General features: G+C 39.3%; 1 protein-coding gene across 14 annotated transcripts in view; it reads right to left on the reverse strand.

The window, feature by feature from the left end:
- Nucleotides 1-27,145, reverse strand: part of RGS12 (regulator of G protein signaling 12) — a 186,314-nt gene that overhangs the window by 12,814 nt on the left and 146,355 nt on the right. For 8 of the 14 annotated variants that reach the window (XM_037898156.2, XM_037898160.2, XM_043544726.1 and 5 more), the window contains 9 exons: nucleotides 24,701-24,854; nucleotides 22,317-22,393; nucleotides 19,298-19,498; nucleotides 18,079-18,152; nucleotides 12,981-13,107; nucleotides 11,560-11,656; nucleotides 9,781-9,851; nucleotides 9,065-9,218; nucleotides 5,755-6,369 (listed from right to left, as the gene is read on the reverse strand). In XM_037898156.2, coding sequence (XP_037754084.1) covers nucleotides 5,755-6,369; nucleotides 9,065-9,218; nucleotides 9,781-9,851; nucleotides 11,560-11,656; nucleotides 12,981-13,107; nucleotides 18,079-18,152; nucleotides 19,298-19,498; nucleotides 22,317-22,393; nucleotides 24,701-24,854 — 1,570 coding nt within the window. Of the gene's footprint in view, nucleotides 1-3,960; nucleotides 6,370-9,064; nucleotides 9,219-9,780; nucleotides 9,852-11,559; nucleotides 11,657-12,980; nucleotides 13,108-18,078; nucleotides 18,153-19,297; nucleotides 19,499-22,316; nucleotides 22,394-24,700; nucleotides 24,855-27,145 lie in introns of those variants that run through there. The other 6 variants (XM_037898162.2, XM_043544728.1, XM_037898165.2 and 3 more) reach the window with 6 other exon arrangements.

Below are 27,145 nucleotides of genomic sequence, written 5' to 3' on the forward strand. Positions count from 1 at the left end.
GCCAGATTATACTAACAACAACGAGCAAGAACAACGAATAATTTACACTTATACACCAACTTCTGTCCAGGAATATAAAAATGCGATATTATTAATAATATTTTGTTATATAAATTAATGAAGCATCATATCACTGTGAGGAAGTACTGTGTTGTTCTCATTAAAGACATTTAAAATTTTTCTTTAGTGCCCTTTACCATCATATCTAAGCAATCAGTACTGTACAAAACGCCTTAAACTTCATTTTTTGCAAGGGTAAAAATAGAGGAGATAAAAAGCAAACACAATTAAGGTATAAAAAATAATGAATGACATGGAGAGGGTAAACTGTGTGGTCCTATTTACTCTCTTATATTATAGGAATGGGATAATCAATGAAATTGAAAGTCAGCTAATTGAACACTGATATAAGTCAATACTTTGTTATGCAGCACAGTTAGCCTGTGGAATTGCCATCTGATAGCATTACAGCCAAGGACCAAATGCTCAGCTGGTGTAAATTGTCCTAGCTCCATTGATTTCAAATGCAACAATTTCCACAAGTTGAAGAGCTGTCTACAAGAATTTAGAAGGATTAAAAAAGAACTGGAAGTACTTTAAGATCTACCAACGAAAAGCTCTGTGTAAGAACTAAGTATTATTGTTATACTTATATGGATAATTAAAACATCTACAACTACACTGGAGCTCAGCTGTAACTAAAAGGCTCACCAAGGTGAGTACGGATTGCACAGCTGGGCTCTTACATAGGATTATAAACAAACAAAAAGCAGAAGTTTGGAAGTCTGAATGCTTAGGAGGACATGTGCTCATGTCTGCAGTTTCCAAAGAGTTAATGAACAGGCAGTTCCTTAGATAACCTCATCTTCTGGTTTCTTTCATCATTCCCTCCCTTTCGTTTAGAGTCTATATATTGTTACTATTCACTCATGCTGATTGTAAAAAATCCTACCATGAAAAGGTGTATACATTTATGCAGAGTGCACAGTACTTCAGTGGATTTATTGCTCTTTTGTATGAACCATACCTTGAACTGAGAAGCAAATCTAAGCAAGGTACTTGGATTTTCTCAGGTAGTTTCTTTAAGACTCATGAAATATTTTATTGGGGGAATTCTGCGCCACTGTGGAATGCAGAATTTTGCAAAATTCCCTGTTTTCTCTGAAGAATTTCTGGCCACCACTAGGGCCACTGGACTCTGCAGTGCCCAGCTTGCAGTGAGTTGAGCGCCCAGCCTGGCTAGGCTGGAGGCTGCATGCTCTTTGATCCTCATTCTCCCAGGGACGGGAGATGGCCTGGGACACCCAGCTAGCTCTGGCAAAGGGTGAGGAAGGGCAGGGCCGCAACACACCATGTACCCCGATGAGTCAGTAAAGAAGTTGGAGGGGTGTAAAGGCTCTGGGGGTGCTGGTGTCTGGGCTGGGGGCTGCCCCATGGCTGGGCTCTGTGGAGAGGTGGGTGCTGGTGTCTGGGGGTGCCCCATGGCTGGGCTCTGGCGGGAGCAGTGTGTGGGTGTCTGGGCTGGGGGGTACCCCATGGCTGGGCTATGGGGGAAAAGGGGTGTAGGTGTCTGGGCCAGGGGGTGCCCTGCAGCTGCGCTCTAGAGGGATGGGATTTCATGTGTCTGGGCTCTGGGGGCCCCACACAGCTCCCTCCAGCTGGAATTGGGTTGCTGTAGGGGTTTCTTTAACTCTCTACTCTTGTGGGTTTTTTTTTCCTGGTGTCTGTATTGTTGACATATGTGTTGACAGGTATTTTGAAATAAATTATCACAATAATTTAAACCGGAGTGATTACTGTATATTGCGTTATTTTAACAAATAAAATATGCAGAATTTTTGAGAATTTTAAAATATTGTGCACAGAGTTTTTAATTTTTTGGCACAGAATTCCCCCAGGAGTAAATATCTGACCAAGTGCAGACATGCTCAAGGTAACTGAACATACTTTGGACATTTTAGAAAAGGATCTACCCACCAAACACATGGTATAATGCTCAGGGTATAATACTTTGAGGAAATAAATAAAATATTTTAGGGCTTGTTGGCATAGTCACGACCTCCTGCAATGCTATATGGTAAAACAGAGCAAAATTTAAACTACCTTGCTGACTCCAAAACCAGCCAGGACTGGGAACTAGTGCATTCCATCTCTGAGGTTAGGGAGGGAGGACCAGATCTGCAACTAGAGTAAATAGGAGTAGTTCCATTTACTTAAATCTGATGTGCTGATTTACACCAGCCAATGATCTACTCCAAATGTTTTACATTAACTACAAATCTTGTGAGCAGAAGGAGCACATAAATTGTGTGGCACAATTCCTATAACTAATTACTTAGTGGTGTTGAATGGCACCAGAATCCAATTCTTTTTCGTCAGAAAAACGGTAGCTTCAAGGTGTGGCCTTTAATACTCGTGATTTTGTAGATGGTCTTCTAGTCTCTGAGTCTGTACTGAACCAATATGTTGCTGGAGAGACCATATTTCAGATGTGACTTAAAACAGAGGATCTTCCACTGTGATCATTCAATATACGATGGCACTTTTCTTAGTGGGGTTTACCTTGATGCCCTAGCTAATTGCATTCTGTATGCCTCAAATTACTTCTGTAGTTTCATCTGGAAACAGTCCTACACTGTTGCGAATAGGACTGTAAGCTGTTAGACACCCAGACCATGGCTGCCTTTCAGTGGGGATGAAATGATCCCCATACTGGTCTATAGTGTGCACATTATTTTATTATGTGCTTTGGGACTTTTGAGATGAAAATTACTTTTTACATTTAAGATTATTTTTATAGGGCTTTCATTTAATTGTGTAAAGCTATCATATTTAATTATGGCAAAAGCCCTCAATGGTGTCTGTGACACAAAGGTAAAGTACATGATCACTTGTCCTCAGAATAAAAATGAAAATCATTACATTCTGGTGTAATTCCACAGGGAGATTATTAGTTATCTGTTGTTAAAAAAGTCTGTCTCTGCCTTCAAACAGGGAATTGCAGCAATGGGTTAAAAAGGGCTTTGTCTTCTTTCACAGAGACCAACAACTGTAAGTTAATATACTGACAAATTGGGAAAAATGGAGGCCTCAGTCAGCAAAAAAGGTTAAAAGATAAGGTGCTCCAACAGGTTTTGCAATCCTGCTGTGGAGAGCCCATCTCTAGAAGTGAAAAGGGTAGTTCAGTTTCAATAGCTGAGACTGCCAAATGAAGGAGCCCTTATGTTGGTGGCTTCACTTACAACTGAACTGAGAATACCAATTCACTTCAGAGACCAGTGAAACATTGGTGACTCTTACAGAGTAAGAAAAAGAAATGATTGAGTACAGGATTTAGCCCATGAACCCAAAGACAGAAAATAATCTTTTTTCAGAGAATTCAATGTTGTTACTATTATTCAAAGTCGTCGTCGTTCTTACTCAAAGAATCAAAATACACTTTGTATGTGACAGGAGGTAACAAGGAATTTGAGAAGTAAAGATTTCTAAGATTTAAATACTTTGTTTTTCAAATTACAACATGGTTTACATTAATTGCAATAGACATACTACCCACACTGTATAAGTACTATAGGCCAATCTGCTTTCTTATCTGTCTGTAGGTGTGTGCCTGCAGCTGCCACTGATTTCAATGGGAGCTGCCAGAATCTAAATGCAACATCTGGCCCTATTTAAAGGGCCTGTATTTAGGATATTAAATTTTCTCCTCATAATTTCTCTACTATCAAGTTTGTCTCATTGTAATTTTGTTAGTCGATACCTATTAATATGTATGTTACAAGATCTGAACCGATACCACTATGTTAAATAGATGAACCAATATTAGGACATTTAAAATATAGTAAGGTTAATGTAATATTTACATTTTAATTGCATTCAATCTGTTAAATTAGGCCTGTAAGTTTCTACAAAGACAGAATATTTTTAAAATAATGAAGAAAATCAAAGCTTAAACCAGTCTTGTATAAGTAGGTATAGAATTTATTACTCCTGAAAGAACAAAGATACAAAATACATGTGAAAACTACATAAAGATCTCTACAAAGTGAAAGTAGAAAGTAAGAAAAGTGAAAGTACAGCAGTTACACAGAAAGGTATGGCATGCATTAAAATATTGTAAGTTCATAATGTTTTTAAGTGCAAATGTTCTTATATCAGCTTCCATTGAAAAGGATGCAAATTGAATTCCATCTTGTACACTCATCAAAAGGACACTGTCACAGATATATAAATATGTACATAAACATGTCTTAAATACACTTTGTGTGTTCTCCTATGGAGGCATCTAGATTACAAGTCTGTTTAAAATCTAATTTAAAGAATTAAACTGGTAGCATTTATAGAACATTTTGCAACTACTATTAAGATAGAGCTTGTTTTGTTTTGTTAAGAGCAGCAGGATGCAATAGTTCACATTGCCATTTGTAAGCATGTAACAATCAAAGAAATATTTACAAATCATTGGCAGTACAGATAAGAAACAGGATCAAATACTCTCTGTAAAAAGATAAATAATTCAAAGGTATATTTTCACATCACAAAGAAATGTGAAACAAATCATGGCACTGAAACATCAAAAATAACTTTAGCACAGATACCTTTTCTTATATTTTTCATTAAAGAGTACAGTACAATGACTGTAAAATGTAAATGCCACAACACTCAATCTATCACTTCTTGTTTCTGGTAATAGCAATTATTATGAGTTCATGTTTATGAGGAATAATACTGATCCGTGATACTGCTGAAACTTACATTCTAATGTCCTCCATTTTCTTAAAAATGGTCTGCTAGAATAAGCTGTTTCAAATATGAAAACTTTGGGAATTATATTTTAATGCAATCTATTGCTTTGGGTACCAAAGGAGAAAAGAGAAACAGTGTAAGGGTTATATTTTTAGATAAAAATATAATTTATTAAAGATTAAAAATATTCAAGATTTATCCTGTTTCTGTTTTACTGTAAACAGTGCTGCAATTTTCAACATATATTTAGAGTTCTTCCTACAACACCGGAACTGCCAAATGTTTAAAAAAAAAAAAAAAAAAAAGTGTGTGTGGGGGGGAGGAAAACATTAAACTTGTGATACTAAAAACCCTAATGATTTAATCTCATTGTTACTAATGGTTCAGAAAATGTTACTGAGTCACTGGTAAGCAGGTCAGATATTTATATTTAAGTATTGTGTGATGTATGAGATTAAACCGTAAATTACTTAATTATAGCATCAGAGGAGTAGCCATGTTAGTCTGTATCCACAAAAACAATGAGGAGTCTGGTGGCGCCTTAAAGACTAACAAGATTTATTTGGGCATAAGCTTTCGTGGGTAAAATAACCACTTCTTGCATCTGAAGATGGATAAAAAACCACCACCATGCATCTGAAGAAGTGTTTTTTTACCCACGAAAGCTTATGCCCAAATAAATCTGTTAGTCTTTAAGGTGCCACCAGACTCCTTGTTGTTTTAATTATAGCAAATATTGTGTTTGTTTTTTAATGTGTGCATTAAAGTCTCACTCTGAAAGGTCACTTGCAGCCTTTCATTTTGTTTAGCACACACGTACTCAGTCCAAACAAAAATATGTTTTAAAGGCAACCAGAAATGTAACTTAACAGTGAATAAAGGAATAAAACTTATTTAAAATTAAAATGTAATGTGCAGAGATAGTTTTGTTTGTTTGTTGTAGTGATAAACAATAGAAAGGGAAGATAATTTTACATAAAAGGAAAGACTATTAAAAACTAGAAATACCTGAATTGGATCTTTGATATCCAGAATTTTCCTGATTACCTGCCAGTGGAGTTGGTGGTGGATAGTTGGCTTCTGTGAGTTTACTGATGTCTGATCGTGGTGTTGGTGGTGGCGGCAGTAAGGTGCTGTTAGGGCTACTAATATCTCCTTCAGCCACAAGAGTCAAGTCTGCTACATTTTCATCATCTATAGTCTGTATGCCTTCAGCCTGTAATTCTCTTGATTGCCTTTTCCATATTGTTGTATTGTTTTCCTGTACATGTGCAATTGGAGACAATGGGGCACTGAAAGGAACATCGTAAGTCTTCTGACTGTTGAGCGTTGTCAAAGCAGACTTATGTTTATTTTCTGAATGACCTGTTTTCTTAATTGAATTTTCATTACAGTTTTGCATAGACTCCAGTTTTCCACTTGGCTGTGCACATTTATCCTTGCCATCATTTTTTGCAATTCTCTTGCTGAGACCTTTAGAGCTCACTGGTGTAGATGAGGGTGGTTCTTGTCCACTGGGAGGTAAACAAAGAAAATCAGGTAGAACAAGGTCTTCTTTCCTTAGCAGCCCACGTTGGTCATCTGCTCTGTTACTTTGAGCTTTGGATATGAGTTCAAAAAACTCTATTTAGAAGAAAACCCAAAATTGACAAATTTTTGTCAGAAAATGAAAGCCATTAAAATGTCAACCATTAGCATATTTATTCTCAATGAAGACCTTCAGTTATTTTCAATGCTGCCTTGAAATTAGATTTTATATTAATTAGGAACTTTTTCAATTGCAGCAATGTTCACTAGCAGCATTATAATTAAGATAATCAAGATTGCTACTGTAAGCAGTTTTGCAATTTAGAACAGCTGCATTTCACTCTGGGCTAAAATTCTGCATACCAAGTCTGCGTCCTAAACAAATTTTTTATTTTACGCATTAAAAATGAATCTTTATGTGTTTTTAATTCTTATTACATAACAAAGCTTTGGTCCTACTGAAATTTAACGGATTGTAAGATTAGGATGCACATTTGTATATTCTAAATGCTTCTTTGCACACCTCAATTTAAAAATAGTCAGCTCTCTGAAAGCTTATTGGTCCAGAATGTAGACAATCCTCTTACAAGACTTTTTTTTTCAGTTTAATAATAATGTGTCAATCTGGAACTTTTAGCCAAAACTTTTAATCTCATTGATGGAGTAGATTTAAGAGAAAAATCTTAGTTTTATCATAATGTTGTTTTGTGATTTAATATAATATATATATGTGTAACTGATACACATTTAGGACAATTCATTATTTTGTTCTGGAAAGCCTCAAAGCTTAGCAACCAGAAATTTTAGACCTTGAGCCAAGACGGATACCACTCCCAAAAATGAAATAACCCAATGATAACTTAATCCTTTGGTACCAATCACCCAACTGCTTCAAAATTGCTAAAATGGAACCTTCTCACATCCCCCTTACTCAGGAAGAAGGGCAGGATTACACCCTGGATCAAGCTCCAGGAGCTACTGCTATCTTTACATTTCTGGAGATTAAAGTTCAAACTCATTTTAGGACCCACGTGAAATCAGTTTTGTGGTTTCAACCCAGTTTACACTGATTGTCCAAATAAAAAAAAAATCAACAAATTTCACTGCAAAACCAAAATGTTTAGTTTTAGCAACAATGTTTTTTTGACATAATATAAAGTCATATGTTACACTCCTAGAACTTACTTTACTTACAACTTTCTAACACTACTTTTGGGTGGTTTGGCAGAATCAGTAGGAGTGTTGTGTGAAAATAATTTTCAATAGGTTTGCAAAATGTTAGAAAATACATGGAGTTTGAACCTAAAGCATTTTGTAGCCCCAAAATATAATTTTTGCCAAAGTTTTGCAAAATGGCAGTATGCACATCAAAACATAAAATATTTCAGAAATGTGTGTGTTTTGGACAAAAGCTGATTCTTCCTGAATTTTCAAATTTCATAAAGATTTTTCATTAAAAAATGCTCTATAATATTCAATAGGTCTTTCCCAAACTTGGATCAATTTCACAAAATCAAAATAAAATATGAAAGACTCAAATTCTGAGGTCTTCAAATTATGTTAATATTTCACTTGGCCTCAATAAGAAAATGAATTTATAAAGAACGGGTAAAACAAGCTACTCAAGTAGCAAACAGAAATAAATCAATCAAAACGACATTAACATGTTTTGCAGCAACATTCAGAAACTAACAGCCATTCACAACAATGGTTTCAGCTACAGTACTTCCTTGTGTACAAACATACAGACAGTTATTCACTTATATAAAGTAATTCGTGTGCAGCTTTTTGCAGGATCAGGCCCTTTGTTTGAACATCAGGTGGTAATAATGATGAAATTTAAATTTTTGCCCTAGCTAGCATATGTGTTCTGATTTTCACATTTTATTCTGAAGCTAGTGGGATAGGCAACTGTTTCAAATAATCCTTGAGATTGGGGGGTGGGAGGGAGTAATATATAAAGATATCGACCCTTAAAATAATCTTATTCCTTCACCTCCCTGTGACCTTTATTATCTCTCATTTTTTCACATCAGAAAACATACATGGAAAGGCAAATTCTGCTGTCATCAGTGAAATCCCCATGAAGTGATCATCTCTCAAAGATGTAATTTAGGGAAGAATTTGGCTCAGAAAATGCAAAATGACCAGTTATGGCACAGCCTTGTCTCTTGTACCATTTCTAGACACCTTTACAGAACATTTACTGAATGAAAAGTAATCTTTCTGTTCTTGTCCACCACCCCACACAACCACCACCACCCCTTTTCAAGTAGTAGTAATCTGGCTATCATAGACTATGGGTAAAATTGTCAAAAGTGCCAAAGTGATTTAGGAGCTTAAGTCTCCCTTTCAAAAGTAACTTAGGCCCTTAGGAGCCTATGAGACTTTTGAAAAGGGGATCTAAGTCCAGACTTTAAAAGTTGTTTAGGCACCTAAAGATGCAGATAGACATCTAGTGTGTTTTCAAAAGTTCTTAGGCATCTAAAACACATTGATTTCTCTGGGAGTTAGTAACCTCAGCCCTTTTGAAAATCCCGGTAGGCACCTATCTCATCTTAAGATGCCTAAATACCTTTAAGAACCTGCAGGCATGTTTGAAAATTTTATCCTAGACTTCAATAAATTAGCAGTTCAAAGTTAACAGCAACAAGCATATAAGGAACTTGCCTGTTATTTTTGTCATACAGTGATAAATGCACAGTCCTTATGATTTCCACAGTCATAAATTGGAATTATCATTTTCCCTTGAACACTGATGTTATTACATATACTTAAAAAGTTGACATACCCTCTGCTTCGTCCAAATTAATTTTCTGATATTTTTTTCCCCCAATCTTTGCAAGAGATTCTTCTCTCTTTGATAGCCGAGCATCCCTAGCATTTTTTCCATTTTCGCCTTTTATTTTAATTGAATTAGACTTTCCTAGAGTTCTTCCCTCTCCCTGCATTAGAAGGAAAGTTAAAGTACTTCTTACAATTAGGATATACCACAAAATGTGCGTAATAGATTCTAAGTGAATAAAAAGGATATTTTATAGACAGCTCTCTCTGATTAAAAAATACAACAAATGTTATAGCTTAATCATTACAAAAAAGATTTAACACTGCACACCAAAAAAGAAAAAATCCCATTTACAAAGAGCAAATTGCTTGCACAGCAAAATTTACATTAAAGTAGTAGGCTCAAGTACTTGCCTTGGCTTTCCAAGAAAGTTAATGGGTTTTGATAAAGATGATCCACTGAGCTGATATAGAAAGCCAAGAATATAAAAGCCATAAAACACTCACTGCTACTCAATTCATGGTTGCACACTGGTGAAAAAGCAGGATTAAACCCCCACAGATGAAGTCTGACAGAAAGAATAGGATGATTTATAGCTCCAGCCAATTCAATTAGGTAATCTGGACACTGTTTTTAGCATAGATATCTGAAGCTTCTACTTTATGATGAGAGAAGAAAAAAAAGGTAATCTGAGTGGCAGAAATCATTTAAGAAAAACTTACTGTAGATGACTGATTTCTTGAAGTGGAAGTTACAACTGTACTTTGTTTTACTGGGGCGCCTTTTTGTCTGTCTGTGAACATTAAACATAAAAATGTCTTCTATAATTATAAACATATCACTTCAGCAGAATATTAACATTTAAAATACAATGACACATAAAATACCCTGCTATGGGGCCCCCCAGAACAAGCTCTAGTAAAACCAGGGAAGATCAAACTTGACATCCCCAATATTTTTAAGTTAAATAAAGCAGAAAACAACCTAGTCTTTCCTGGATTTTTTGGTGCTTTCAAATCATATGTATTATGAGTTTTTACACCTTTACTGAAAAGACGTGGCAGTGGTCAAAAAGCTAAAGGGAAGACAGCTTTTCTTCACAATATTGAGTACAATAGCTGTTAACAAAATACATGAAAAGCAATGAGTGAGTAAAAATCTCTCTTCTTCTCCATTCCTAAGCTTTCAATTTTCTTGACTTCTGTGATGGCATAAATTCACTAGATCTGCAGTCACAGGGTTCAGTTTAGATGAAAACTGAGTCTTTTTTTAAAAACAGGAGATGCAGAAAAATCCATTAAGAAACCCCCAAATCCTTTCAGATCTGCTTTGTGCATCAACTGCCCTTGGGAATCTCCATTTTTTTCTCCATACACTGTTAAAGTAAGCTCAGGGCTGCTTTAATTTACATCTGCCTGCAACAGACACAAAGGGCCAAAACCAGCTCAGGATCAGCTTGATGTAGGTTCATCCTGACAAAGCACTCTCTCTTTAATCATGCATCTTTTCCCCTGGTGTATCAGGAAGCATATGTGGCATGAGAATGCCTATGTTGATTCTATGCTGCTCCAGGATCATCTTTCTACTGTGGTGATTCTGTGATGATTTACGAACGTTTAATGCCCAAAATAACTTGGCGGTGTAGAAAGAAGTGGGTCATTTGTGCCTAGTTCCTATATAACACTACCAATAGGGTTATAGAAGTTTTAAGGTAAATTACATTTTGTGGTCTGTCTCTCTTCAAAATGATTGGACAGATGACTCTGGTCCCCAAACAAAGTGATAAAATCTGACTCCCCTTCCCTCTAGCCAAATACAGCTCTCTTTATTTTACTCATTTCCCCTTCGAGATCCACCATTCTAAACATTTATTTTAATCTAATCTAAATCCATTAACAAAATCACGTGATTTTTACCTATAAAGGGGGATACTAATGGTACATGGAACCTTTAATCTCCAGGCCCCTGCTCTGAATCCAGTGAAGGTCAGTAGTGGCAAAAAAAAATTATTTAACTGCTGTTCTCTGGTCAATCTGAAGTGAATTAAGTCTTAGTTCAGCTTCTATTTCACAGAGATCCACCACCTCAAAAATCACAACTGGCACTCTTTTTGCCAGTCTCTGCAGAGCCCAAGGATTGCATAGAGATGGAGACTACACTATCTTCTCACCTTACATGATCCATCTCTCCAGCAGTTGTAGCTGATACCCTAAGTTGTACCTGTCCTGTGGTAAAAGAGAGAACTTCATTCTCTAATGAACTAAGTGCTTGTAGGGTACTAAGGAGAAAAAATATTTTTTAAGAGTTACAAACTTTGCTACAAGATGAAAAGTCACACATTTACCTTTAATTCCTATAAAATGTTTTCCCATTCTATCCTATAAATCAAATCCTTCATCCTAACACTATTTACCTCATGTAAATTTATTTTTTCTATGAATGTAAAGTCAGGCTTGATGAGGCTCGTTACGCACTTCATAAAAACTTTCAGAACCTCTTACCTCTTCCTTTTGTTGGCTCTTTTTCATATAATACAACTCGTTGACCATCCAGATTAGATATAGGGACACCAAGATCTAGTGGTTCCTGATCACCATTCTGAAGTTAGATCACAGTTTGTGTAAAATAGAGAAAAACAATGGTTTTCAAAACAACTTGAATTTACAACTTGGTATTTAAAATAGAACACTAGCTAATACAGTTATACTTCAGCGTACCCCAAGAATCCTCTGCTATCTTCCCTATAATTTTCAAACCGACACTGTCCATAATTGCTTTGATCATAATGGACACGAGTCATTTGTCTGCAACGTATTATGGACTGGCCAGTCTGACAACCCAATGGTAGACCTATAAGCTGTCAACAGTCTGGAGCTGATTTCTGTGCTTTCCAGGTTAATAGGGGCAACAGTTTTAATTGCTCTCAAATGACACCTTCTGGCTGACAGAGGAATGGAAAGAATGGACTATGGAGGAGGCTTATATTCAGCCTTCCTCAGTTGGGATGTTTTGGTCTGAAATGAAGCCTCTTAAAAGGGAGCAGGAATGCGGGGGGGGGGGGGGGGGGGGGGGGGGGACGACGCGGCACAGAAGGCCAAGACAAAGCAGGCCCAGACAAAGCCATAGTCAAACTATCTGAAGAATGAAGGCTATGACTATTGCATATTCTCATCCCAAAACACAGGCAGGTATAGAATATGTTTTCATGCATAAAGATGAGCCTATACTAAATTTCTTGGAATACTCTATACTCTTTTCCAGACAAGCAATACTACAGATTTTACACCTGGGGTGGGCAAACTTTTTGGCCCGAGGGCCACATCTGGGTATGGAAATTGCATGGCAGGCCATGAATGCTCACGACATTGGGGGTTGGGGTGCGGGAGGGGGTGATGGTTCCAGCTGGGGGTGCGGGCTCTGGGGTTGGGGGCACAGGAGGGTGCTCTGGGCTGGGACTGAGGGGTTCAGAGGGCAGGAGGGGGATCAGGGCTGGGACAGGGGATTGGGGCACTGGAGGCGGTCAGGGATGCAGGCTCTGGGTGGCACTTACTTCCAGCAGCTCCCAGAAGTAGTGACACATTCCCCGCCTCTGGCTCCCATGCAGAGGCGCGGCCAGGCAGCTCTGAGTGCTGCCCCATCCGCAGGCACCATCCCTGCAGCTCCCATTGGCCGCGTTTCCTGGGAATGGGAGCTGCAGGGGCCGCGCTTGGGGCGGGGCAGCGTGTGAAGCCCCCCAGCTGCACCTATGCGTAGGAGCCAGAGGGGGGACACACTGATGCTTCCAGGAGACGCATGGAGCGGGGCAAGCCCCCAATCCTGCTCCCTGGCAGGAGCTCAAGGGCCAGATTAAGAAGTCTAGTGGGCCGGATGAGGCCTCGGGCCGTAGTTCACCCACCCCTGTTTTACACCAAAAGATACTTACTAGTTTTGCAACAAGTTCATTAAGATTTAAGCCATATTTTGCAACCACAGGCCGAAGAACTTCCGTTACTGGCTTAGTGGGTTTAGCCTTCAAACCAACTGATCTATTGATTGGAACAAGATCCAGCCTGAAACATATCAAATGTTGCAATAAGTGTTTGCTATTCAAATAAACAAAAAGTGAAAATGTTTGTAATCTAATCTAGGAACCAAATAAAGTGAGTTTGGATATAGTGTACTTCCATTAATAAGCAAAAATCCTCCCCACTCTTCTGCAAGCGCAGAGCACCTTCAGCACAGTGGAATCATTGCTGTTTCAGCAGACAGAGTGAGGAAAAGTCAGGAGCCCACATACATCTGTAGTGACTCCTAGTGTAGCTACACAGAGCCTCCAGTCTTTTACCTCTTTCCATGGAGGCTACTTGGACCATTATGATACAGCAGCTGTGGAGTAACTCTGTTCCTGTTCTACTGACTGGTATGTCAGGTCAGGCTCTGTGTAATCTGCTGAGACAAGTGGAACCAGCTGGGTGGATGATTGGGAAGAAATATAAACCAAGGGAAGAGCTCAGTGGGGGGTGGCTAGCCAGGCAGGAGAACAGGAGGGTTGTGGCTCTGTCTCTGCTGGCTGACACAAGCCTCAAAGGCCAGAGGACCCAGTGAGGGGTCGAAGCGGGGACCGGTGTTGGGGGAATTGGGACTATAAAGCCATTGTAAATAAAAGAAAACAGGTGAAGCACCTACAAGAGGCGTCTGAGACCCTTTCTTTTGCCAGCCCAAGCACAGGGCACAGGGACAAGGGGAAGGAAACTTGTGCTGCCCTGTGACACGGAGAAAAATAGTTTTCCCACCTCTCCTAAGGAGGTCCATGGCATCCAGCCCAGCTAGTCAGGCTGGGCAATGGGGAAAAGATTTGAACCACAGCGAAGTCTAATGAACGTCCCAATTTATCAAACTGAAATGTATAAATTACTATTTCAGATAAAGTAAATTTATACTCAGGATGATACTGTTTTGTGAGAATAATGACTTTGCTATAAGAGGATTGGTATGAAACAGCAGTAAGAACAGCCGATAGAATGTTAACCTATATTAAATATTAATACACTCCTGTTCAGAATCAATTATATCATTTTATAATGCTTTAGTAAAACCACATTTGGAATAAAGTCTCAGTTTAGTTTTAAGTATCAGAGGGGTAGCCGTGTTAGTCTGGATCTGTAAAAGCGGCAAAGAGTCCTGTGGCACCTTATAGACTAACAGAAGTATTGGAGCGTAAGCTTTCGTGGGTGAATACCCACTTCGTCAGTTGAAATTATGCAATCTCTCCAAACCTAATAATTGTTTTAGAGAAAGAGTAGCAACATATGGTATAACCATTTTAGAGCTAAAATAATTTGAAAACTGAACAAAGCCACAAATAATAAGATTGCTCAGAGTCTTAGCGAGAATCAGTAAATTAATGAAGACGTATCCTTCTATAGAAATCAATCCTACAAAAGTAGACAAGTAACTTATAGATAAAATAAAGAAAATATTAATTAAAATACCGAAGGACTGCTAGGAAATTAAAGTATTTCTAGCTTTAAAAATGTGGTCTAAGAGTACAATAAAGCTAAATAAATAACTTGGTCAAGCAATGCTGAATGGGACAAATAGGTTCATAGAATCAAATACCAGGGTTGGAAGGGACCTCAGGAGGTCATCTAGTCCAACCCCCTGCTCAAAGCAAGACCCATCCCCAATTTTTTTGCCCTAGATCCCTAAATGGCCCCTTCAAGGATTGAACTCACAACCCTGAGTTTAGCAAGCCAATGCTCAAACCACTGAGCTATCCCTCCCCATAACTTATAACAGATTGACTGTTTATAAGGATGTAAACACTGATGGGGAGACTATTAAGTTAGTGTGTTCTAAGGAATATAAATTATGCCTCTTCCATTTCTAATTCCATTAATCTTCTCCTTTATTTTCAATATAGTTTCTCCATGTTAAACATTGTATGTGCACCACACCATCAAGCCGGAATTCTTAGAAAATAGTGGCCACTGTAGCCACATATGTACTTCCTCATGGTACCATGTGTTCAGCTGGATGGTATATAAAAATGGAACTACAATCAAAGAGATATAAAACTGTTATAGACAGACAGGTTGAAGGGGAACAATTTTCTTATTATGCTTTATTGTAACATCAGCATTTCCCCTGTACATCTGAGAAAAAAATTAATTGACTATTGGAGACTGTGATTTGTTATAGATTCCTATAAAGATTAATTCTAAACTTAATATTTAAGATTGCTAGGCAGCGCTCCAGTTTCACATGTAAGAGAGAAACAGAAACAACGATAGCGATGAACAGAGGATATTTATCTTTGGAGGAAGTATGTTTTAAGTACTCCATTGCAGAGAAGCTAAATTAATTCTTTGCATCAGTCGTCACTGCAGAGGATGTGAGTGAGATTCTCACATCTGAGACACTCTTTTTTGGTGACAAATCTGAGGAACTGTACCAGACTGAGGTGTCAATAGAGGAGGTTTTGGAACAAACTGATACATTAAACAGTAATAAGTCACCAGACCGGATGGTATTCACTCAAGAGAAATTCAAATACAAAAGTGCAGAACTACTAAGTATGGTATGTAACATATCATTAAAATCAGTGTCTAACCCAGATGACTGGAGGACAGCTAATGTGACACTAGTTTTTAAAAAAGGCTCCAGATGCGATCCTGGCAATTACAGGTCAGTAAGCCTAACTTCAGAACCAGGAAAATTGCTTGAAACTATAGTAAAGAACAGAATGATGAGACACACAGATTAACACAATTTGTTGGGGAAGAGTCAAAATGGCTTTTATAAAAGAAAATCATCCCTCACCAATCTATTAGACTTCTTTGACAATCGTTATCCAGTGGAGTTAATGTGCTAAGACTTTCAGAAAGCCTTTGACAAGGTCCCTCACCAAAGGCTCTTGAGCAAAGTACATGGTCATGGGGTTAGAGCAGGGGTGGGCAAACCTTTTGGCCTGAGAGCCACCTCTGGGTTTGGAAATTGTATTGTGGGCCATGAATGCTCACGAAACTGGGGGTTGGGTTTCGGGGGGGGGGGGGGGGGGGGGGGGAGTGTGAGGGCTCCGGCTGGGGGTTGCAGGCTCTGGGGATGAAGGGGTGGGGGTGCAGGAGGGTGCTCCGGGCTGGGACCGAGGAGTTTGGAGGGTAGGAGGGGGATCAGGGCTGGGGGGAAAGAGGGGGTCAGGGGTGCAGGCTCCGGGCAGTGCTTACCTCAAGCAGCTCCCAGAAGCAGCGGCATGTCACCTCTCCATTGCCTATGCAGAGGTGCAGCCAGGCAGCTCTGCGCACTGCCCCATCTGCAGGCGCCGTCCCTGCAGTTCCCATTGGCTGCGGTTCCCAGACAATAGGAGCTGCGGGGGCGGCACTTCGGGTGCGGGCAGGGTGCGGCACCCCTTGGCTGCCCCGACACACAGGAGCCGGAGTGGGGACATGCCACTGCTTCTGGGAGCCGTGTAGAGCGGGGCAAGTCCCTAACCCTGCTCCCCAGCTGGAGCACCAGAGCAGGGCAAGCCCCAGAACCTGCTCCCCTGCTGGAGCTCAAGGGCTGGATTAAAACGTCTGGAGGGCTGGATGCAGCCCCCGGGCTGTAGTTTCCCCACCACTGGATAAGAGGGAAGGTCCTCTTATGGATCAGTAACTGGTTAAAAGATAGGAAACAAAGGGTAGGAATAAATGGTTAGTTTTCAGAATGGAGACAGGTAAAAATGATGGGGTCTAAATTAGCTATTACCACTCAAGAAAGAGATCTTGGAGTCACTGTGGATAGTTCTCTGAAAACAACCATTCAATGTGCAGCGGCAGTCAAAAAAGCAAACAGAACGTTGGGAATCATTAAGGAAGAGATAGATAATAAGACAGAAAATATTATATTGCATCTATATAAATCCATGGTACGCTCACATCTTGAACACTGCATGCAGATGTGGTCACCCCATATTAAAAAAGATATATTGGAATTAGAAAAGATTCAGAAAAGGGCAACAAAAATGATTAGGGGTATGGAAGGGCTTCCCTATGAAGAGTGATTAATAAGACTGGGATTTTTTGAGCTTGGGAAAGAGATGACTGGGGGGGGGGGGGGGAAATGATAGAGGTCTATAAAATCATGACTGGTGTGGAGAAAGTAAATAAGGAAGTGATATTTACTCCTTCTCATAACACAAGAACTAGGGGTCATCAAATAAAATTAATAGACAGCAGGTTTAAAACAAACAAAAGGAAATATTTTTTCACATAACACACAGTCAACCTATGGAACTCCTTGCTAGAGGATGTTGTGAAGGCCAAGACTATAACAGGGTTCAAAAAAGAACTAGATAAGTTCATGGAGGATAGGTCCATCAAGGGCTATTAGCCAGGATGGGCAGGGATGGTGATCCTAGCTTCGGTTTGCCAGAAGCTGGGAATGAGCGACGGGGAATGGACCACTGAAGAATTACCTGTTCTGTTCATTCGCTCTAGGGCACCTGGCATTGGCCACTGTCAGAAGACAGGATACTGGGCTAGATGGACCTTTGGTCTGACCCAGTATGACCGTTCTTAAGTAGTTTCAGATAGTTTTAAACTATCTATTAGCTCAACATTTTTATATATAGCTTGCATGAAGTATTATTTCATTTTGAGATAAATCTAAAAAAACAGATTAATATGTTCTAAAATCATTTTTAAAAAATACATGCGAAATACAGGTGTCCCCACCCCGGTCTCCTGCTGGTAATAGCTCACCTTACCTGATCACTCTCGTTGCAGTGTGTATGGTAACACCCATTGTTTCATGTTCTCTGTGTATATAAATCTCCCCACTGTATTTTCCACTGAATGCATCCGATGAAGTGAGCTGTAGCTCACGAAAGCTTATGCTCAAATAAATTTGTTCGTCTCTAAGGTGCCACAAGCATACCAAACGTTATTCTGTGTTACACTCACCTTTATTTTATTGAACAGATATAACTCAGAATGCATTCTGGAGCATTTACATTAGCTGGAGTGGAAAATGTCACAAAAAGATAATATTTTTTCTCTTACCGAAATAAAGTACGCTTTTCTAAACGTAGATCCCGAGAATCCAAGATGCTACTGTCTTGATGCAATACAAGTGGCTATAGAGCACATGGTTGGAACAAAAGAAGAGAAAATATGTTAAATTGGGAACATGTCACTTGTTATATATCATTTAACAATATGTAACAGCTGTGCAGAACAAAAGAAGCCATTTTAAAATTAGCCCAGGAAGAGAGACAGAACTATTATTAAGCTTTGTGTGCATGGCTATTATTGTATTAATTTACAGCAAGCAACATGATTAGTTTCTTTTTTTCTCTGGCTAGTTCCAAAAGATGTAGGGGCCAATTCTGTGAGGTGCTTAGCAATTTCCTACTTCCGTTAAAGTCAATGGGTATTGAGAGCTCTCAGCATCTCATACAAGGCCTGGGCACTTAAACATAAGGGGCTGAACAAACAGAATGATACATCAGAAAATACGACAAAATAATGTTGGCAGAAAGATTTAAAAGAACAGATTATTTTACAAGGAAGACAAGTAAATTAGGATTATAGTCACAGTTTTTAAATCTAGAAGGGATCATTAGTCTTATCTCTTGCATAACACTAGACAAAATCTTCATCAAGCCCATAACTTTTTTGAACCATAGCATCTCTTGTACAAAGATATCCAGTTCTGATTTAAAGACTTCAAATGATGGAGAATCCATCACCTCACTTCATACATTGTTCCAATAGTTAAATATCCTCACTGTTAAAAAAAAAATACACCTTATTTCTGATCTGAATTTGTCTAGCCTCAGCTTTCAATCACTGGATCTTGTTATGTCTTTTTCTGTCAGATTAAAGAGCTGTCTATCAAAAACTTCTTCTCCATGTAGATACTGTAGGCTGTTATGAAGTCACTGCTTAAACTTCTCTCAGACAAACTTAACAGAGTGAAGTTCTTAATCTCCTCCCTCTAAGGCATGTTTTCCAGACCTCAAATCTTGTAGCTCTCTCCTGAACCCTTTCCATTTTTTCAATATCCTTTTAAAAATGTTGTATCAGAAATGGACACAGTATTCCAGTAATGATCTCACTAATATTCTTCCATTGAGCAACACGCATAAATCCCATTATTGTCAATGTGAAGTTTGAATATAAAGCGGTAGAGTATTCCCCTAAATAATCAATAATCCCATATAGGTAAACTGACTAGGAAGTCTGAGTTTTTGAAAAAAAGCATAGGAACATACAGTACCTTGTCTCCTCCAACTAAAAATAGGTCTACTGCAGCTACGTTAATGCCATGTTTCTCACAGAGCCCAGATAACATCTCTTTGACTGAGAATCCTGATTTAACAACCATTTTACAGGAAGAGCCATCTGGAAGGTTTATACAGCAGTATTTTGAGGATTTCTCTTTATCAGGTAAAGATGCAGATACCCGAGAGGCATCAGACTTGTCAGAAAGAAAAATGAAAGTTAAGAACAAACACACAATATTACAGTCCAACAAATCAAATTAAGCAAGGGAACACATTTTTAACCATGTTTGGGGTTTACCCTTCCTTCAGAATATTTCGATTACCAGTTAATTGTTTTAGAATTATTTCCACTTAAGACAAAGACGCTACCACAGACCAAACTTCACAAATCTAAACATACTTTAAAAATAGTTGAATTTTTGGATGGCGTTTTGCTTTCAGAAAAAACATGTAAATCAAAGAACTTCAATATCTTGGGGGGGGGGGGTGTGAAAGAGAGCCCACCCTGTAGAGTAGAGTAACTTCTTGTGAAAATATATAAAGCATAAATAATTATAAAGTTGCTTAAGTTACAAATAAGTAACTGTCTACATTAACTAATTATCTGCATATGTAATGTACCACTGTTTTCCTATGACAGCACTACAGACATACGAAGATTCTATGTATAAGATGACTGATGCCTAGAAAAATCAATTTTCTCAAAAATTTTCTGCCACGTTATATACATCAACCAACGTCCTACAAGTAGAAATGCATCACAGAGGAATGGAAGCTGGTAGTCTATGGCCCAGATTCACCCACACAGGTGGCAACAGGCTCCAAATTATGCCAAACTGCACTTCAAGTGCAGCCACCCCAGGAAGGGAGAAGTCAGCCCAGGGGGAAAGCAGGAGGCAGTACCACACTGCCTTCCCTGAAGTTTCCAGGCAGCGTTTCTCAGACTGGAGTCCACGTACCGCTGGGGGTCCCCAAGTATACTCCCAGGGTTCTGTGGGCCCCGCTGTTCAACTCCTCCCCCTCCGGAGGTGCCGTGGGGCTAAGGCAGGCTCCCTACCTGCCCTGGCTCTGCGCCGCTCCCGGAAGCAGCTGGCACGACCCTGTGGCCCCTGGGGGAATAACCACTGGGAACTGCCCTACCAAATTCACAGTTCAATTTGACAAATTGCACGGTCATAGGATTTTAAAAATCTTACATTTCACGGCTTTAGATATTTAAATCTGAAATTTCAAGGTGTTGTAACTGTGGGGGTCCTGACCCAAACAGAGTCACGGGGGGGGGGGGCAGTCACAAGGCTATTGTAGGGGGTCACGATATTCTCATCTTTACTTCTGCACTGCTACTGGCAGCAGGGCTGCCTTCAGATCTGGCTCCCAGCCAGCAGCCATGGAGCTTCCTGTAGCCGGGGAAGTTCCCAGAGGTGGGTCTGATCTGGCCCTGGGAGTGGCCTGTGCAAGGGAAGAGAAAGTCCTGTCCCTCCCTAGCCCAGCAGCTCGAGCTCATCGCACGGTAGGAGCCTCCAGCCCAGACTGTTCCCGGGCCCACTGCTTCCCCAACCATGGAGCCACGGGCAGTCGCCCACCTATAAGGCCAGCCCTGCTCCCCCGAAAAGTGATGACCCTCTCCCATAACATGCGACTCTCACTTCTGCACTGCTGCTGGCGGCGCTGCCTTCAGAGCTGGGTGCCTGGCCAGAATCCACAGCTCTCCAGACACCCAGCTCTGAACACAGCACAGAAGTAAGGGTGTCAATACCGTGACCCTCCTTCAGTACCCAGATTTCATGAGGAAAACCAGATTTCACAGTTCGTGATACGTTTTTCACGGCTGTGAATTTGGTAAGGACCTAATTATAGCCACGAAAAGTCATCTTAGTACACACAAAGCATTGTTTTTACAAGGTAATATTTTGAAGTATTTAATAAACACTCAGTTTAAATAGATGCTACCAATATGGCTCTTCACTGTTTATTTCTCTGTTTACCCACTAGCATCACATATATCAACAAGAATATGTATGATTCTTAGAATCAAATTTGTAAGTCAAAGGGGTACTGTCAGGATAAAAAAGGATATTTTAAAATTATATTATTTTATACGCTTTGTTAAAATTCACTTTAAATCTAGGGTTATATTAAATTTTAAGTTTACTTTTCATTATTTATATTGTTTACTTTGTGCATTTCATTCAGCTTGGACTGTGAAGGTGGAACTACATTGTTTATAACTACTGTGTCTTCACTTCTTGTTTCTCCACATATGAGCATGTGCTGTAGTGTTTTAGTTGCAAATGCTGCTGGGGAATGCTTCACTCTTTTATCCCTCAAACACTGGGAACAGAGTCAAGCTATAGTGATCAGGAGGAGGGACACTCAGCTTTGGGGCTGGAGAGAGCTGGGGCATCAAGGAAATGAGCTCAAACTCATATATAGTCAAGAGGAAGAGGACCCAAAAAGCAATTCAACAGGCAATTGTTCATGGCAGAGTTAAGAGCTGCAGTAGCTGGGAGGGAAGGTGGGTCAGTTTGTAAAGAGCTTTAGTGTCCTTGGATTGAAAGACCCTATAAAACCTTTATTATAATGTCCAAAGGAACAGGAGAGTTGGGGTAGCTAGGAGACAGGATGGACAGGACAGCTTGTAGATGGCAGGACAATTTTAAAAAGCAGGTATATGAAATGCATAAAAAAGATATTTATCCTTCGATTATAAGCAAGATAGTTTAGGATCACAAGTAGCACTATAAGTGTTCTTTAAAAATATTTAACTATTCATCTGACAACCTGTTTAAACAACCAGACCCTTCTTATTTCACAAAATGAGTATAGTTATAAAAAAAAATTTAAAGTTCAGTCTAAAAAGTATTATGAAATTTACATTCAAATACATATATACATTTTGTTTATTTATACTATTGCAGAAAAATGGGGCTATTATTGATTTCCTAGGTAACAATCACTCCCATTTTTTTTCATTCCTCTCATACTATTTGATTCTAAGGAGCTGGCCCTTACCAGTTCAAGACTTGCAGCTGACGACATAGAGCCTTGTGATTCACGTCTGCAAAATAATCCATTGGTATGCATAGAATCTGAGAGTGGGAAAAGCAGAGTGATAAGCAGAAATGCTTGCTTTTACTGTTCATTAAAGGTGCTACAAAACCTCAAGTCATCTGGCTAAAATATTCATTTTCTGATCTGGGAAAGAAAAATTCCAAATCCTTGTACTATCTTCACATGCTGAACATTTAAACATCTTTTAAATGTAATTATTTATTGCTTATATAACACTACAGGTGTTCATGGCTTTTTGAAAAGACAAGGTCCCTGTTCTTGGAGGTGATTGCCTATATTTTAAAAAGTGACTACCAATTTACAATACCTTCAAGGTGCGTACCAGATCCCTGAAAATCAGGCTCTTTTAAGGTGTCTCAAGTTGGACACCCAAAAATTGAGAACTGAATCCCTTGTCACTTATTAAAGTTTAGATCTATAACCTTAGTATCTGATTCTACAGCCCTCATTCATGTACATGGCCCCCCTGACATCAACTGGACAGCTCACAAGGCTTTTTCAAGAACCATGGTAGGCAGATGGTGGGGAAGAAGAAACAGCAGTATATACAATGCCTTAGAGTAGCTGACTGCTGCAGTGGATTTCAGAATTTGTAGTTTTGTTTTTGCAATTTTTTTTAAAACTGTTTGCCTGTTAATTGTTTTGTGCAAGCCTCTGCAGTTGCCAAAATGTGGTGCTCTTTCATTGCAATGAACTACAGAGATGCAAATACTTTCACTAATAGAAATTACTTCAAACACAGTGCAATTAGCCCAGACCTCATTTATCTAAAAATAGTTTAGTGTTGCCCTCATACAAGAGCTGCAATTTTCTCAACAAAAGCTACTGACTGACTAGCAGTTGAATGAACAGGCTACACAATCCAGTCTCTGCCAATTAGATTGTGTTTTAGTAACATTCTGTGCCTGTGGAATTCATTCTCCCTCCTTAAATTTTTCCTCTATGCCTCCTTCAGGGATTTTGTTTTGTTTTTTTATAGGGAGAAGTAATTTCCCTATCTGTAAACTAGGTTTCTACAACAAAGCACTCACCACTTTGATTCAGTGAGGGTTTCCTTCTGCAGTTCCAACTTACTAGACAGAGTGAAAAATCAACAGCTTGCAAAATTTTCTTTTCTCAGCTACACTCCTAGTAGAGGCTGGTTTCTGTGATTTCTTCAGCTGGATTGCTCCTTAGCTTTTTAACACACTTACAATAAAACTAAGGTAACAGACCTATAGAGTAAATCCCTTCCAGAAAACATTTCTTCCTATGGAAACTGAAAGCCCATATTTTAAAATAAGGGTCTGAGAGGAACATCCCAATCATTTGTGAGAGGATGTGGGAACTAGTGCACTGTGACCATGGTGCCGACAAAACACAATGCACTAACTTTCTGATGAACTATCCTGACTTGGGGGAAAGGGAACTGGAATATTTTGTTTTTTTTTACTCCATGTCTCTGCTTTGTTTTATCTTCTAAAAGTTACTTTGTCCCTGCAAGATGAACTGCTTGAACTTGTACAACCATGCTGTAGGACTGCAGTAGGGAGGCTCCTCTGAAGAACTACTCACCCCAGACAGAGAAGTGCTGGAGAGAAAGGGGCCGCCAGAAACTGGCTCAGAGATTGCATGTGACATGTCACCTGCTGTGAATGGGAGGCACTAGTTTCAGTTCCTACTGTTACCAGCCTGGTTGAAGTGGGTGGACTCACCAATCTAACCCCAAGGTAAAGTGGAGCTAAAGTCTCCTAGTCTGCCACAGACCTGCTTGTAAGGAGCCAATCTGTCTGCCCTGAGATGGGAGACAGACTCTGTAACTCTGGATCTACAGTAGTTGGTCGTGAAGGGAAGCAAAAGGAGCATCACAATTGCAGCACCATGAACTTCAGCTGAAGGAACTTGGGCATAGCCACACCTATGGCTTTATTTCCATATCTAGCTGTTTGGCCTTCATGGAGGAGTCAAGGTAGGATATGAATGTAAGAGAGGGTGAGAGTCAACTTACAGTGAGAGTGCAACTGGGTGGACAGAAAAAAACCTCTTGGAAATTGGTGAAAGCACATTTAAACAGCTGAGGGAAATCCCATTGGTCCAGAACATCAAAATAATATTACCAATTTCTCATTCCCCAGCCTTTTGTCTACAGACCTCCAGGACTATTCCTGGCTATTGTGGTGCAGGACATCACCATTTCCCTCTGTCACAGCTCAGCAGATCATTAAAAATCTGCTCCAGGTCATGTGTAGTAATGAGGTGTAGATTCCTTGCCGAGTGTTAACAGTGGGAGCAATTCTGTCTGTTGCTGAAGCAATCTTGCAACAAAGCAGGACTTGGAAACTCACCATTTTGGTAGTCATCATTTTCCCTTTTTTTCTGCGATCTCCCCACACTCTTACTTCTTGACCAGGAGAAAAATGTCCCTTTTTTTTTCTTCTCAGCATCTTCCTCTCCAGATTCTTCATTTAAGGACCTTCCTGACTTTGATTTTCCAATTAACTACCATCAAAACACAGATAAAACATTAGCTGGAGCACTCTTGCAAATACATTGTCTAAAGCATGGATTCTCAAACTCTCCCAAAGTGGACTATATCTTAAGAGAGAGAGTCTGGTTGATTGTCTTTTTGCCTTCTCATTATTATGTACGCCAGTTCCCCTGAGACTGGTAATCAAAGAACATGCCAGCACAACAACAAAAACTGCTCATATGGAAAAGTAATATTGCGAAAAAGTGACACAGCTGGAAACAAAAAGAAATACCAGCATAATGTGACTAATCAGCTCTCCACAGATTACTGGCAGTCTACGGACTACAGCTAGAGAACTAATGGTTTAGCAGGGTTATTCGATTTCCATTTACTTGGTTTTAAAAAAAAATATAGAATTTCATATACTGTGTAGCAATCTACCTAGGCTTGAAATATAAATTAAAATTAAATACAGGTATCTGATAATGTCTTCCTTAACTAGCATTTACTTACGTATAACAAATAATAGTCAATGATGAAAAGTATTAATGCAGATATATTTTTAATAATGTTATGCCTACATTTTCTTTCAATGAGCATTTATCTTTTTCACATTAAAATATTCTTTAAATGCTGAATTAAAGAAAAAACAACCTCTACCCATAAAATAGCGGATGTCCCAAAAATACAGTGGCTGACATAAAAAAAAATAAAGAGTTAAAAATTACCTTTACAGCTAAATAATGAATACTGTGGTAACATTATCTAGTTGCAAAGGTAAAACTCTCACATTTTAAAATGGTGATCAATGACTGTGGAAATAAGAATGAGCAAAGTTCTGATTCCTATAAAAGTATTAAAAAATTTTAAAGCTTCCAAATCTTTTGGAGTTTTTTTAATTTTTATTTACCTAGACAAATTTTATAATAAAAAATGTTTAAACAACATGAAGAATTTGGCTGAAAACAGGCCAGGAAATTCAAAGAGTAAACTCATCAGTTACCAGCACAGACATCCAGTCATTGCCAGGAATTCTGGCTTTCCAGATAGGACTTTTTATTATTAATTAATTAATTATTATATCATGTGGGATGAAGGTGTGAATTATTTCTTCTGAAAGGTACCAGATTAATTCAAATCCTTTTTTTCCATGGAATAGTTGCATCAGAAAAGCAAACTTCCCACATTGCCCTAACCAACATGCATAAATCATATTCTACAGCAATAACCTTTTCACTTTGAAGGTTAAATATATTATTTCAAAAATCAAAGGGCAACAGTCAAGATTTGGGACAAATTCTCTGCTTCTCTGCTCAAAGGCAGCACAAAGAAAGCAGAAACCACCTACAAGTCTCCAGCTGGGGATTCCACAGGTATAAGGGAATCCCAAACAGGCAAGAGACCTGGTGTAGTCAACTCTTATATATGTATCATCCCACAACTCCTGGTGCAGAAGGATGTGACAGGCATAGGGAGAAGTGGGTGGAGCATGCTGGCTATCCCGCTAGCATGCTACCTTAGGAGACCATTGTCAGTTGATGCAAGTTAGAGCAACCCTAGAATATTCTCCAACCTGTGTTGGAGCAGAGAATCAGGAAGCTGTAATTGGATTTTGGTTATCACCTTCTCCTCCCCTTCACCTCTCTAGGGTTGTGTGGTGGAGGAGGATGTCTTTTGCTACCTGCTCTCTGATGCTCAGGTAGAGACAATCAAGTGCTTTTATCATGCATTCCTTAGGGCTCCCACAACCTGTCGGGGAACAGATAATGGAGCAGCCAAAGCTCCCTCCTCTCTCCCCTTCAATGTACCAGGTGGCCAACCTGTGACGTTTTGATTATCAACTGTAGAGAACTGCTGCTCAGTGTTCCCTACTTCCTTCCTGTAGCAACAGGGCCGATTCAATCATTTCAGTTTAAAAATCTCAGAACATGGCTCATAGGTAGTTTTCAATTCATATATATCATCAGATACAAGCTTTCTTAACACAGTCATCCTTAAGGATCAGAAGCTGGATACTACTCTAGTAAAGGGATAAATTCTAAGGATGAAAGGGAAGTTCATTTTCCTTCATTATTTAACCCTTGACCTCTCCGCTGGATGGACAGCAAGGATGATATTTTGAGACAGTAGCAGTGGTGGGTGTTGTGATGTAGGCAATTGTCCACTGGGAACTTGACTGAAATTACCAACTCACTCCACCTAGGTCATTGAAAGCACCCCTCAATTGTACTAGTATTCACTACTAAGCCTGGCTGAATTGTAACTGGCTACCTGCAGTTGAAAATACCAGAACTTAGTTTCCTAACAATTGTGGACTTTA

Source organism: Chelonia mydas, chromosome 4, assembly GCF_015237465.2.
Source record: "Chelonia mydas isolate rCheMyd1 chromosome 4, rCheMyd1.pri.v2, whole genome shotgun sequence".
Lineage (NCBI taxonomy): Eukaryota > Metazoa > Chordata > Testudines > Cheloniidae > Chelonia > Chelonia mydas.